The sequence below is a fragment of the Amphibalanus amphitrite genome, unplaced genomic scaffold (assembly GCF_019059575.1).
Source record: "Amphibalanus amphitrite isolate SeventyFive unplaced genomic scaffold, NRLGWU_Aamphi_draft 000026F_arrow, whole genome shotgun sequence".
NCBI classification, from domain to species: domain Eukaryota; kingdom Metazoa; phylum Arthropoda; class Thecostraca; order Balanomorpha; family Balanidae; genus Amphibalanus; species Amphibalanus amphitrite.
In genome coordinates, this window is record NW_024881522.1 from 1,201,437 (window position 1) to 1,216,727 (window position 15,291).

Below are 15,291 nucleotides of genomic sequence, written 5' to 3' on the forward strand. Positions count from 1 at the left end.
GAGCCTCGACACTTACAGGACCCTGATGCAGAAACAGTTCATCTTCCATGGTTCATAACACAATGTTTTGCTGAAAGGGTACTTTGAAATTTCAATGCTACTCAAACCAATGCATGTATTCTCAAACCTTTAAATCTTGAAATACATCCGCATCAGAGGCTGTTATCTGTTAAATCAGCCGTCCGATTTCTTTTACATCATTTCGTCGTATCTTTTTCAGTAACCTTTTTAATCCATTCATCTGAAACGCCACAGGCGCCTTTAATATCAATCATCCTCATTTTTATGAATAATTCCTTTCGTCTTTTCTGGTAACGTTTTTCCACCCTTCCTTTTAAAACATCTTCAGTAAAACGTCGATCACCTTTGCCCGCCCGGCGCCAGATTCATCATATTTACGCCGCCCATCCACATTCCACAGTTTTCTGGCGGCTCCATCCACACTCCATCTATCTTTCTCTGCTATTTTCCTCCGATCTTCGACCCGCCCTCCTCTCAGCCCGGAGGTGGCTGGCCATTTCGGTGTCATGCCACAGCCATGGACCTCTGCCGGCCAATCGAACGCCGAACAGACCTAATAACCGGCGCTCGGCCTTGACGCACCACCAGCTGATTATTCGGACAGCGGTCCCCATCCCCCAGTGACGTCACAAATGACGTCACTGGTGGCCGTGACGCCGGCTCTCCCCAGATTCGGCGCAGTGCGTGTCTGTACCCGGCCAATGCGTGTGGAGACTGATTGGTACGCGGGGGGGGGGGGCCGTTCCCCAACACCCAGCCGCGATAACGGCGCCGAAGGGGTGGGACAGATAGACATTGGAGTCGCTCTTAGTTGTTGTAAATATGTACTGTGACCTCTCGGACGAATAGAGTGAGCAGACACGAATGGATATACTCAAATATTTCTTCCAGCATCATTACAAAACCGCGAGAAATATTGCACCCGTTTTCATGAGCAAAAACATTCCTAAATGCTTGGAGCAGTTAATTAGAATGCTTGTTTTTAGGAATGTAGGAATCATCATCAGTAAGCCGATCAAACTGCAAACTGTTATTATTGAGATATCCCTTTATCAATAGTCCAGAATGAAGTAGAAAAATGAGTTAATTGATAACAGAGCTCCTGCGTCCACAGAAGAGTGCCGGAGCCAATCCAAACTTTACCAACGATGAGAAAGCTGTGAATTAAGATTCTTCAAAACTTTTTTTTCAAATCGTCTTCGAACTCTGTCTATTTTGTTGTATTTTGTTGATCGAGTTTGTTAAACAGTATTAGTGAACAGTTAACAGCTAACTGGTAGGTATATCGTTGTCATGCATACGAGAAGATAGGAAAACTGCAAACAGCTTTCACTGCTCTAAAATTACTCTCCTTATGCTCTTTACTTATGTTCTTGTGACTGAGCCAATACATGGCGAGAAATATTTTTCACCTTCCTGCGCTATGTAAAGAGATAGACCGAAAACTGAGATTCATAGTCCATGCATCGCTAGAGTGCTCGCCATGCTTTATTGTTGTGTTAACTATCCCTTACTACTATCATTAACAAATCTTGAAACGCGGAACGACAGAGTAGCCAAATTTTAATGATCTGCGCTGCGAATATTGGTATCGCCGCCAGCCACGCATACACCGCCGCCCCTGTCGGCCCGCCAGGCGCTGTCACAGGACGTCGCTCGCTCGAAGCTGTACAAGTGCCCAGGTATTTGGGTCAGTCAGCTTGAGTCAATAGTGGATCAGCTTTTGTGCGTGATCACAGGGGACGAGAAATGCAGCCGCGACGGGAATCGACTGCATCCCTATCACACCACACAGTTATGACACTAAACGTGGGGATGGTGTTGTGTTGTTTCCATTCGTTGAATGATGTATCGAAGGGTACTAATTCCGCTGGTTGATTTTCAGTTAATTCCAATTTCGGTAAGTTGCGCCATCAGCAGCCTTGCACATTGCGCATGAGTTGTCCCCAAATGAATTTTTAATTTCACCTTGCATTGGCGGCATCTTCCTCTCCTGCGCAACTTTGGCATGGTTCAGTCGGGTAAACATAAGGCTGAATATTGATGACAGTCGCTTACTTACGGCCTAGAAATTAACCCAAATTCGCGTTTCGTCTGAGGCGTACTACGGGACGCTCCGTACTGCTTATAGGGCTCTGATATTTCGAGTTCCGCCAGCTTCTGCGGTACCAGCACAGTACCTATCCAGTTTCAGATACGGCCGGTCCGCGTCCAGGAGGTCCGCCGGTGCCATGTCCTTGTCCACATTCTGCGGAGTGTCGCAGGCCGCCGCAGCAGCTCTGTTATTGGCGGCCCCCTCATCCCCTCTCATTACTGGGCTTCGGTTCCATCCCGTCGCGGCGTGCCCCCCGCCCCCGCCCCCGCCCGCCGCCCACCCGCCGGCATAATCATTACGCCGCCGCCGCCCTCCCCCGCCCCCGCCCCGGCGATGGACGCTCCGCGGTCTCCCGACCAGGGACAGCTACATCCGCAAACTCCAGCAATAAGTCAGGGCGCGATGCTCACATGGTACATTTGCGGCCAAGATCATATGTGATAGCGACCAAGATTATAGCGACGTCTTCGTGATTTCACCACACAACCATTGGCATCGGCTATTTCATAATCTTAGGAGTGTCTGTGAGTGAAGATGGTTTTTCATGAGATTGAAAGCTGCATTAAGGTCATGACTAAATAAAATGGCTTACCGTTTCCTCCCTCCCATTGGGTTGCATGTCGAAAGCGAGGTGCAAACCGGATCCTTTCAAACTACTCAAACCACTCCGTCGCATTTTATAGCCACATGATAGCCTTCAAGTAGTAAGTTCTTTAATCCTCTTCAATGATCAATACTTTGTGTCTACCTTCAGGGTGCAATCGTCAATCCCATAACATATTTCCGATTACTAGTATATATTTTTTTTTCGATGGCCCTCGTCGACCGACTGTGCCGTCCTAGCCTCCCAGCTCCCTCCAACAGATCCCAGGACCAACTTCGCCGGATGTCCGTCCAAATGAATTTCAGGATTTCGCTCCGGATTTAAATGATATTTGGCTCGCGGAAAGTGCTTGTAATTGGTGACCCTACGCGAAATCCAGTTTACGGTGGAATTTCTGGTCCAATCGGCAGCCTCCACGCATCAAGCACGTCTTTGATCTCAGCACACGGTATGCTTCCATATCTGAAGAAATAGGATATTACAGAAATGCCATCCTTTTTTGTTGCCCGGTTATAAGCCTTATTCAGGAATGACAATTAAACAAAGTTTCGGGGAACTTCTACCTGCAACAATATGCGTGAATTTCATTTAACATTTATAAAACAGCAATATACAAAGCATACATATTCTCGTTTCGACGTTTATTGCACTGGATTTGTTTTATTTCGGAGGAGCGTCACTACTGACGACTCGCACGTCAATCTCCCATAGCGATAAACACGGTCTTGCCTTTACGAATTTTAATTTAGTTATCTCCCTTAGGTGAACTCTTACTGCCTCTGGTTATGCCTTACGAGAAAAGAAATAATTTTAGAAATGTTGTTCATAATTCATGTCTTCTTTGCCTCGAGATACTTTTCATTTTAAATCCTTATTTCTTTTATATGGCTGGTATCAATGTCTTTTTATATAATAAACTCGCCCCGATGTTTGTATAAACTACAGGCGCCTCTGACCACTGAACCCGATCCAATGTGGAGACAGTAGCAGCTCCCAGTTTGAAGTTTGACCAGGCAAGATATTAAAATAAAATAAACTGGCCGTGGTCTGTGGACGCTAGCCACCACTAGCGGTGGATAGTGGCCACCTCAGCGAGGACGACAGAATCTCCAAACCCGCGCCCCGCCGTAATCCGGCCTCCATTGACGCGCGCGGGACAACAGCGACCCGATGACGTCATTGGCACTGTCAACAGTGACCTTGGGAGGGCTGCGGCCAGAGAATGGCCACGGGCTCACCGACAGGCCGAGCTGCCGCGTGTCTGCTGAGGAATGTGAACGATGCGCTTAACCGCAGATACCTATAAGGCATTGCGGGATCAGCTTCACATCACTAATGTGGTTGCGCCCATATCAACACATAGCTTTGTCACGCACGGAAGTCAGTGGGGAAAAAAAAAAATAAAAATGAGACCTCTAGGGAAAAGCCTTATGTTTGAAAGCCTTCAGTCTTTAAATGCGCAACTAATGACATGCATATCAGCCTCGTTTCGTAAAGTACTATGCGCGTTGACACGTTTTGCAGACGGTGGTCAGGCATGAGCTCCTATTTTCCCACTGAGAATAGCATGGTTCAAGACGGACGATCTTGAGACTTTGCGGCCGGTAGGTACACCGGGGAGACTACACACGGAGTCCCAAAGCGACACGACTAATTCAATTATTCAGCCGCGGCATTGGCTCTGAAAGGCCAGGGAAGTCGCTAATGCCACAACTGGGTTAGACCATTTACCGAGTCGCCAGTAAATCCTTTCCGTCTGGAAGAAGGAGAATTATAAAATGGATGCCAAAAGCCACAACAGCCGTCGATAAATCCTCTCAGTTGACACTTGCACCAAAACTCATCAGCCCTCTCAGAATGACAACAGGCTCTGTGCAACATAATTCACCGTACCCGGAAGAACCACCCAGCCCAGATCTGACAGATCTGACATAAATAACACATACCGCGGCCTTTCATGTCTGTCTGAGGTCTTTCAGTGTCCAGACGCTGCCGGTCCGAGCCATCTGCCGCCGGAGGTTTCCGGTATACGGCCGGCCGGGGGACGGGGCCGGGCCGGCAGGGACGGTGGCGCGCGGCGTTTCGGCACTCTGCCAGTGCGGTCGGATCGATTGGCCGTCGGTGTCGACACGGCCGGTCCTCCGACGCGCCGTCCGACGCGCGCCACCCACCGGCCGCACGCACCGACCCGCCCCCCTGCTCCCCGCCCCGCTCTCTGCGTCATAGGAGGGTGTGTCGGGAGAGCGGCAGGGAGCCAGGGCGAGAGCTGGGTGAGGGTGTGATGGCACGGGGACAGAGAAAAATGACTGTCATGAGTACTGAACACCTTCCTGGTGCGAGAGGAATGCGGAATGGAAGTAATCGCTGCTACTGCTAACACAAACTATTAGTGCGGAAGTATGAACTATGAACACCATTGAGTGTTACAGGACACCCATACCTGGCAAGTTTTTTGTTTCATTCTCAGTTACCGCCCATTTTACTTATCGGATGGCACTTCTTGTCAGCTGTCCACGTGAATTCATCGTCTTGGTGAGCTTAACAGTATTTTTTATATAAGTTTTAAATTCCTTGGTTGGATCGCCAGCAGGTATTCCAAAGATGTGGGGTCACCATGGACAGAAGGTCGAAATGGACCTCTCCAGATCCTCGATAAGACCTACAATAGTCATCTCATCAGCCGAAAGAGCCAATTTCTTGTGCAGATGACTTACTTTTCATATGATTAAGACTTTGCCCTTTAGCATATTTGACCATGATTACGATAAGTAGTTGCTACAAACAAGTATCAGTTGGTCATGACAAGAGGGACACGGTAACGCAAAACATTGTAACATTGCAACAAAAAAGCTGCGCAAAACAAACAGCGCAACTTGTCAATTCTCATTGACCATTGTTTATGCGATCGGTCAGTTATCGATCCTAGATTTCATCGAGATGCGAAAATTCCGTATGTGCCATAAGAAGCAGGACATGCCAAAGAGGCAAGCTTCAGTAAAGCTGGATGGTGCCGCCGGACACTAATTGTTATGGTGGAATATGGGCCGGAGCATATCCAACAGCGACTGCATATGGGATCAAACTGGGCTATTCAGAAGGCAGCTTCGCCGCTTTAAAGTTCCGTTGCATCAGCTGTGGCCCTCGAGCAACATTGCAGCGTTGCGTCACCTCAAACAGAAAGTTGGTTCTTTTCTATCTCAAGTTCTAAAACGGAGACGGCAAATTCATTGTAATGAGTTGATTGGCGATAACTTTGCGGTAATGGGCAAGAAGTTATTTCAATCAACACAGTTTTTTAAATACATTGTACGAAAATGATGAGGTTTTAATTGACTGATATGCTAAAGTCACAACAAGTTTGATGGTCAATTGTTACAAACAAAAAGATTAATAAGGACTGGAAGTCGGCCACATTCAACAAAGTTGTTAAGATATTTAAAGAAGCCCTAAATGCATTTATTTACTACGCTCGAAAAACGATTGCATCAACGCGATGCTATTTCAGCGCCAGCAATTGACAGCGTGACAAGAATAAACGTTGTCTGCCATGTTAACACGTAGCGACTTAGCCGATTGGACCATCACAGCCCCACTTCCTAATAGGCTGGGCCAGCCAGCCCTTCTCGGCACGTGTCATCTCTGACAGGGTAGATTTCAACTAGCCTATGACCGGACTCGGGACAATACCTACCAGCGGAGACAGGACCGCACAGTGCGACCGTCATCTTCCCATCCACCGAGTACAGGCCCTGTTTACTCACTAATCTGAGTGAGATGTGCCGACTATGCATGGCTGCTAGGCTTGGCTCCCGGGAGGCATCAATTGTCGGCACAGTGGAAGGGATAAGTGAGCCCCAAGATAGCTCATACACTATGTAAGCTCGATCGCAGACACGTCCATGAAGGCTGTGTGTGCACATGCCGAGACCGCCTAAATGGTCAGTTTCCCTGTGCAGCTGCAACCGCTACGTCTGTCACCCAATTCCAGAGAGCCAGACCGAAAGCACGGCGGCGTCACGGGCGGCGTCACGGGCGGCTCGTCACCCAGCAGCGCCGCCGCAGAATGTGGGCGGGGACGGGGGCGGCGGCGGGCCTGGCGCGCCGCCCGCCAGCAAGTAAACAACGCCCCCCTCCCCTGCGGCAGGGGGGGGGGGCGATGAGTTAACTGCGCTAAAGACCACCTGGTTATCAGTAATAGATGGTCGAGGAACGCTTCTCCAACCAGAACATTTTCTGAATGGTTGAGATGGGCATAAGAGTTTGAATGGGATTAGCTCAAGCACGTACGTACTTACATAAGTACAGTGTATGGAAGCATGGCTTAACCCATTTGCCGGAATTTTTATTGCCTGTTTACTTAGAATCTGATGATGCCTTAGCGGCGAAAGCTTATTCTGTATTTCGGTCTTTTCAATTGCTAAAATAATACATTTGTGCCATGTTAATGATCAATTTCTTTCCCATCTTACTTACAGTAATCATGGCAAAAAACACCATCCATTACATTAAATGAATTTTTTTTATTTTTTGATGATGCAACCAGCATCAAGCTTAACTATAGCGTGAAAATGCATTCTTGCAAGAAGATATAACCGAAGGTTTGTTGTCAGTAGTTAAAACACTATTCCTTAGAATTGTGTTTTTCTATTGAAAAACAAATCTGAGTTCCCTGACAATTTGGCAAAAGCTGCATGAGATCATATGCTCATCAAGTATCTTAGCATGCCCGTTATTGTTAAAAACGCAATTTTATTGTTGAAAAGCGTACCCAGTAACACTTTTCGTCTCCCGATTGGATTACATCATGCCAGCTTTGCTTTTTCCATTTTGTTCTTAGGAAAGCCATAACGACAGCATCTGGCAGGACAAGGGCATAAAAGAACGCGACACGCGTGGCACCCAACCGTCGCTAGACAAAACACCGCCTCCCGACTTTTAACGAACGATGCCTTTCCAGAAACTCATCAAAGGAAAGCTCAGAGGTAATTTATTAAGAACAAGAGGATCCGAAGAACTTTGGCAAAACTAAAATAACAAGACTTCTCCGAGCTAAGGAGTCCAAAAATAATCAGATCAACAAACTTCAACAGAATGTTTCGTGTAATATTCGAACTTCAAATAAGGGACAGACAATGGTGTGAACATTGTGTTGGAGGACAAAGCTCAGTGAGCATGACAAAATCAGAATAACATCAGGTTACGTCGGCGAAATTCCGCCGGGGGTCATTTTTAGTACGTTTGTACCTAGCTAGTTGTCGAATGATCAGTGGTCATGAACTATGACAAGGATCATACGCCGATTCAGGAGGTTTGTTATCAGTTCCTAGACAAATGGCCAGTAGGTAGCGGATAGTGGCAGGCATTCGTCGGTCTTGATGGCCAAAAGTCTTTGGCCATTGGTCAGTATTCAAAGGTCTGCTGTCAGTGGGGGACGCGCCGGTCAGCGGTCAGCTGGCGGTGGTCAGTGGTCAATGATCAGCGTTCAGTGATCTGAGGTCGATGGTCAGTAGTAAGTGGTCAGCGATCAGCTGACGGTGGTCAGTGGTCAATGATCAGCGTTCAGTGATCTGAGGTCGATGGTCAGTAGTAAGTGGTCAGCGATCAGCTGACGGTGGTCAGTGGTCAATGATCAGCGTTCAGTGATCTGAGGTCGATGGTCAGTGGTAAGTGAGCATCAGTCATTAGCCATCAGTCAGTGGTCGGTGGTCAGTGGTCAATACCAATAATCAGTGGTCGGTCAGCAATCTGTCAGCGGTCACCGGTCGGTCAGCGGTCGGTCAGCGTTCGGTCAGTGATTTGTCAGCAGTCAGTGGTCGGTCAGCGTTCGGCCAGTGGTCGGTCAGCAGCTAGTGGTTGAGCAGTGGTCGGTCAGCGTTGAGTGGTCGGTCAGCGGGCAGTTGTCGGTCAGCAGTCGGTCTGTCAGCAGTCAGTGGTCGCTGTTCAGCAGTCGGTCAGCATTCAGCGGTCGGTCAACGGTCGGCCAGCAGCTATTGGTCGGTCAGCGGTCGGTCAGCGGTCAGTGGTCGGTGGTCGGTCTGCCAGTGGTCACTGGTCAGCAGTCAGTCAGCAGTCAGTCACCGGTCTGTGGTCGGTCAGCAGCGGAAGCCCGCCTCGGTGGTGGGGGATTGGCACCGAGTGCGCTCCAGCGGCCACCTACCGCACCTCCTAATTACGCCCATCAGCGAGCCGGCCTGGCCCGCCTGCCAACTGTGATACCGCCGGCAGAGCAGGGCAGAGAGAGAGAGAGAGCGAGAGAGAGGAGGTGAGGAACTGGGGAGGGGAGTGACGCGCTGACGGAAATAGCAGCGCACGCGTCCTCTCTCTCCTGTCGATCAGCCGGCTCCAACCGTCAGCATATCGGCCTCTGCGATCAGCGCTTCCCAATAGAGAGGTGGGATCTTTACCTAAAAACCGGGCTTCGAGTCGCATTCATCCCCCCCCCCGCTCCTCGAGAAAAAGTGATGACGCGCTTGAACTCAGGAGAGGCAGTTGTAGTGCTAGTTCAATAACTCCTTGTGAGTGAATGGATAGGCTGCGTGGCTAAGTTTGAGGCCCAATGCGATTTAAAAGCTTCTTGCCAGAGTCCTCGGATATTATGAGTGTGGAACTATTCGCCCATGTCCAGTGTCCACAGTCATATAGATAAACCTAACCCTCATCAAGTCACTTTCTGTAGGCTAGGCTGGGTTTGAAGAGAACTCATGACTTATGAGGTTCTTGCTTCATTATTGATGATAATCGTTCGTCTCATAAGCTTGTTTTAGGCAACGATACTCCACAGTCATTATCGAACATCTGTCCATCAATCATATGATAATGTAACGGTCTGAGGCCAGTTTTATTACCAGAAAAATAGCCGCCTATCGGATTTTTTGCCTAAAGACCGCTTCGCATACAGACGTAAACGGTAAAGCCCTTCCTGCTTACGTGCCCATCGCGTTCACGCTCTGTATGTGAAGCGGTCTTTAGGCAAAAAATTACGGCAGTCGGCTATTTTTCTGTTGGTAAAACTGGCCTCTGCACTGACTTTCAAAGCCTCGCCGTTTTTCCACCCACGTGTCAGCGCGGCCTGGCGGGCATCGTGCTCCTCTCCTCCGATCCAGTTCTTCGTTCCCCTATGCCGATGACAGGGTGGATCCGTGACCAAGGAGCCGCCTCAGTAGGGTGTCTGGCCCGAACCCGCCCGCAGCTCCCCGCGGCCTCAGACAGCATCGACCGTGGCGGCGACCGGTGAGAGTCGCCCCGGGCTGAGCCGGAGGCGGCGCGTACCCGGCGACCGGGCAGCGATGGCCCACCGCCGACAGCATGAGGGCCATTGGACTGCAACTTGTATGGAGTGTCCAGCTGGGCTCCAACTTATGGAAAGTGTTAGAAGAACTTCCACCGTGGGGGATTTACCCGACAGACGCTCGGGTTTCTGGCCTTCGGCAAGTGCAGTGGTCAATGGTCATCAGAGCCTCATTCACATTTTATTCAATGTCGTTCAAACCGGACGAGATAAATAGAAGAGGGAATAATTAAATGGCTGTGAGCATGTTCTAGCGATATCAACATGCGACACCTGACCAATTTGCGACATTTTCTTTTACTTTTATTGATACAACCCTAAAATATAATTATCAGCTTCATCCAACATAAAATTGAAAGTTTATTTTCTGTGAGCTATGACCAAATGGCTATGGTCATTTGGATGGCCTTGCTTAAACACACATTGCATTAGTAGTGGCCTCAAATACACGGGCATAACAATTATTTTTCAACCGGTTTTTCCTCTTTATTTACTAATAGGCACGAAGCTAAAAAAAAAACGGATGATTTTCGGCAATTTTACGTTGAAAATCGAAAAATATTCACCGGTTTTCAAGATATTAGACTTTTACTTGTGTTTACTTTTTGGAATCTCCGCTGTTCCTAGCGACTTTATTTGAAAGTGTGGCACTTGTTGCGCGCAAAGCAGTATATACCACCGCGTGCTACCAAACGTTTTAGTAAAAGATTTAAAATCGTTAGATCTGCGCTGACGTCACACATTCAGAGGGGGCATTCTAATGCATTAGCCGCTCTGAATTCAAGTGCTGCAACTTTGAAATTAGATATTTTCGATTTGAGGCATTTCTCGATCTTGTGAGTGCTCAAACCGGTAAGTGCAAGCCAGGGACCCCATTTTGGCTATCTCAACTCAAAACTAATGTTAAGGTGGGATGGTCACTTAAATTGCATTTTTAAGCTCGTTCTTTTAAGAAAGATCATAAATGACCAAATGACTGGTCACAGAATAGCTTGACTTACACGAAACAATTAAAACATTTGAATCTGGCGAAAGTTGGACACGCAGTCAAGACAACTTAAAAAATAACCAATTGCGAAAAATGAATAGCAAACTTATGTGCTTGCAAAGGCAGCTCTACCCGGGGAGCCATCAGCCATGAACCTGCAGCCCTACCCTTGGCCACGTCTTAAACTAAATGCATCTAGGGATGTTTCAAAAATGTATAGCATCGCCTCCGATGGGTTCTCATTCCACTACCTGTAAACTTGACATCAATATTGCCAGTAACGGCATGTTTCATGGGCACCTGCCCGTCTTATGGCACCTGGCAATCGGCTATTTCACGGAATTGAGTTAACTAATTCATAGCTACTTTCTCAGCAGCGAGACGAAGGCGATGGCTCCGGACGGCGGCGAATTTCGGCGATTACTCTCTGAGCCTGCCTCCTTCCGGGACGTGAACTTTGGTAATGGTAAACAAGGCGGACGGCAACACGGCGGCCGCCGCCCTGTGAGGGCGGAATTATACCGCCGGAGGATGGTGGCTGGAATGGCTATCCCCGTGAAACGACACAGGTGTGGTCAATTATATTATTTTATCTTATACCATTGTTTTATTGTAAGCACGCTGCTATTATATTATTTGAAGTTTTATTCATTGGTTAGCATTATGCTAACATTATTTCATCATGTCTTATCATATTGCAGGATGTAGGTGCATCCTTGAATATCAGTCTACGGACCGAATACCGTAAACTTTGATTATCTCCCGTGGGAAATACTTAACTATATAGTGTTGAGTTTCCGCGAGACCGGAAAGTTCCAACATCAATGAGCCGCTCGACGGGTTGGAGGTCATATGTCAGTATCGAATGACTACAAACCAACTCGATGTCCACTTACCGTAGCTCCTGAACTAATTGGTGAAGCGATTACGACACCGGCCTCGGTGAGTGTCCCCGTCTCCTGGGTCTCGCCATGCGCTCGGGGTAGTTTGACTGAATTGGGGATGTTTGAATCAACCGGGAGGGAGTTATCCGCTTAGCGTGACGCCATACGATTTTCAGTTGGTATAGGCCCAGTAGCAAAAACAGTAGCCCTCTCATTTTACATGCCCATGTAACGCGATAACTTTGTCGTGTTTGCATTATCTCTGGAAGACTGATGTTGCAACGTGACAACATTGCAGGATGCAGCGCTGATTTCCGTGTTTATGTGTTTACGTAGGTATATGGTGTGTTACGGTAGTAGGACTGGTGATAAAGCCTCCCGCAGCTTACACTGACAAGCGGCACTAACCAAACAGCAAAACACATTGCTTACGCGCTCCGCTGCAACCGCTCGCTACCGCCCTGCCGCGCGTTCCGCAGCTCGGCCGAACCTTTACGACTGGCATCTGTCGACTGGCTTTGTGCGTGCGTGTCACATCAGTCGGGCTCGGCACTGCCGACTGTCACTCTGCTCCGACACGCCACTCGGCTCGTGCGTGCTGTGTCGCGCCCTTTAACCCGCGCTCGACGGGTCGTGTTGCGTGACCTCCGCTGCAGCGGGGCGCCCTGTCAGTCTGCACATGTGAGCTCGGCGGATGGCGCGCCGGCGTTTTTTGGTGTTGTGTACGTGTGTGGTGGTGCGTGTCGCGCGCCGGCGGCGCGCGGAGGACTCACCTGAACGGCGATCGGCAGCTGGCTCCGCTGCACAGAGATGGCCGGCAGCGAGGTGCGCCTCATCTTGGGCCCCATGCCGCCGCTCCAGGAGACACTGCCGCTGGCGCGGTGACGACGCAGCGTCAGCGGCCGGCCGTCCACGCCCACCGGCTCACAGCGAACCACCGAGAGCTGCACGCGCAGCCAGAGCGCGAGCGCACCGCCGCCGGCGGCCAGCAGGTAAAGCAATGGTGCCACCAGCTGCTGCCGGCCGGCCGAGACCAGCAGCCAGAGCGCGGCGGTGGCCAGCAGGCGGGCGTCCCGTCCGCGCGGTCCCAGCACCAGCAGCGCGCCGGCCAGCACTGGCAGACGCACACCTGGCCACACCAGCTGCAGCAGCTCGCCCAGCGCGCATGCGCACAGCACCAGGTACAGGTGCCGGCCACCGAGCGACTCGAGCGTCAAAGTGGCCGCCGCCGTCGACAGGACGACGCAGCCGGCGCAGCCGAGGGCCCGCAGCAGCGGCGCGCTGAAAGACGCCGCCAGCAGCGCCAGCAGCGCGCCGTAGAACGCCAGCCGGCCGGACCGGCTCAGACTGAGCGCCAGCGCTTGCACCGCACTGCGCGCGCTCCGCACCTCCGGCAGCAGCACGGTCACGTACTCCTCAGCCCAGCGACGGCTAGCCGACATGGCGCATGTTGACGCCCGCGGCGCGACCGGCGGCCCGTCGGCGGGCGGCTCCCGGGCGGACGCCGCCGTCCGGCACTGCGCCGCCGCGCCGCCGCAGCCCGCAGCCACCGGCGCTCCGCTGCCGCCGACACCGCCATCTATTGCGGCCGAAACGAATCAACAAGTGCGATCGATAGTGTGCCGTCGGCGGCCGAGGCCGCCGGCGCCGACCGGCCGCTCGACGGCGCTCGTCGGCGCTCGACGGCGCAGCTTGCCAATTAGACGCCCCGCGGAGGAAATGACGACGCTCAGCTGCGCCCCCCGCCGCGCCGGCACCCGAGCGGCACAGTAAACAGGCTGCAGGATCAGCCCGCAGCCGTCGACAGGCGCGCTGGCAGCCGCCGCCCTCGGCCGGTGTCGAGTGGGTGCGCGGCGCCGGCACAGGATATGAGCAGCCGGCCTGGGTGGCCCGCGGCGGATGTTCACCACTCGACTGATCAGTGGACCGCCGACCGCGCTGAGCCCGGCGCCGGAGCGCTGATTTGAACCACCCACGCTCTTGAAAGCGCCAGCCCGGCGACTCTGAAGGCAGGCGGGTTGCATCAGTTTAGCTCGAAGAGACCCGCCACACTCGCGCAGGCCGCCCCCGAAACATATCCAAAATATGACAAATTGTTCCACAAGGTGCTCCAAGTCAATGATGCGCGTCACAGGTGGATTTTATTCGTATTAGTTGAGGCATTCTGAGAGGTCTCGACGAGTGTGTCATTTCATTTAGACATCCCTCGGAGTTCAGAGAAAGCGCCCGCTGGTCCATCCGCCCGGACCTGGGGCTGTTGTACGACATAAACAACCACAAGATCTCTGTTGCTTAATGACGCGGAGAAACGCTAGTCGTTTGGAGAAAAGTGCACTTTATATGACGGACGTAATCTCGTGATCTCAGAGTTGTGTATTTACTGGCTTGCGTCCAACTATCTAGTCCGTGAAATAAAAACAAACGCAAATGGCAAGCTGACCAACTTTGATACAAAGCTACACGCGGCAAAGTTGGCGTCAAAGTGCACTATCTGAGATGCTCTCTCGAACTAACGCAATTTTAACCAGGTTTGTTATGTTCACCCAACTTCTCCCACTAAGCTCATCGTAATTGAAAAAAAAAATCCGTCCAGCAAACTCAGGCGTGTTATCTGAAATAGAAGTCATAATAAATAATTAGTAAGTATACTGGTAATATCCCAATCGTGAACAGTCTTGGTCACCGGTCAGTATGGTCGATGAAACTATGGGAGAGTAGCAAGAGGTAGTTGGGCATTTTATATTTTTCCTGAATGAATTGGGTAGATGATTGTGTTTGCAGAAACGCCTTTAACTACATTAGCTAGGCACCGGTCAGCTCATTTATCTAGCAAAATTGTGATTATGGATAGTGGAGATCGTATCCGATCGCATTTCAGAAATGATCCAACATCCATAGCATTTTCAACAGCATGTATATATGTATATGATTGGTACTCAGCCTTGCCTCCTTTTAATTCGATGCTGTTTAATTAGTAGTAATTAATTACCTATGTGCGACTTAAACGGACAGAGCAGTCGCTGCTTGTCCTATAGAAAGGGAAGGTTTGCGCTGTCGTCGGCCCACTCCCGCGGGACCGGCGACTGACTGCGAGGTAGACTGTGCCGCAATACACGGACGGCTTGCGGCACAGCATGCCAGTAACATTATGTGTGGGTATAGGTGAAAGGAATAGGCCAGCTTACGAGCTTACCGGCTTCTAGCATTGTCGTTGATGACTGGCGAGCAATACCGAAAATACAATGGTATGCATAATGCATCAATTGCCTCCGTGGATTTGTACGATGCACACAATTATTTACCAAGTGTGAAGGGTGTACCGTATACCCACCTATTGTTAACATCATTTACATGCGTACACTTATGACAGCTGTTGTGACAATTAAAGGACTCTCCCGGCTCCCACCTTTA

The 15,291-nt window shown here is 50.3% G+C and overlaps 1 protein-coding gene across 1 annotated transcript in view; it reads right to left on the minus strand.

Annotated features, from left to right (window-relative positions):
- LOC122363627 (cGMP-inhibited 3',5'-cyclic phosphodiesterase A-like) overlaps positions 1 to 13,402 on the minus strand; it is a 59,769-nt gene extending 46,367 nt beyond the window's left edge. Inside the window, exon 1 of the mRNA XM_043333132.1 lies at positions 12,654 to 13,402. Within this exon, the coding sequence (XP_043189067.1) occupies positions 12,654 to 13,322 (669 nt within the window). The 5' untranslated portion in view covers positions 13,323 to 13,402. The remainder of the gene's footprint in view (positions 1 to 12,653) is intronic.
- Positions 13,403 to 15,291: the final 1,889 nt, after the last annotated feature.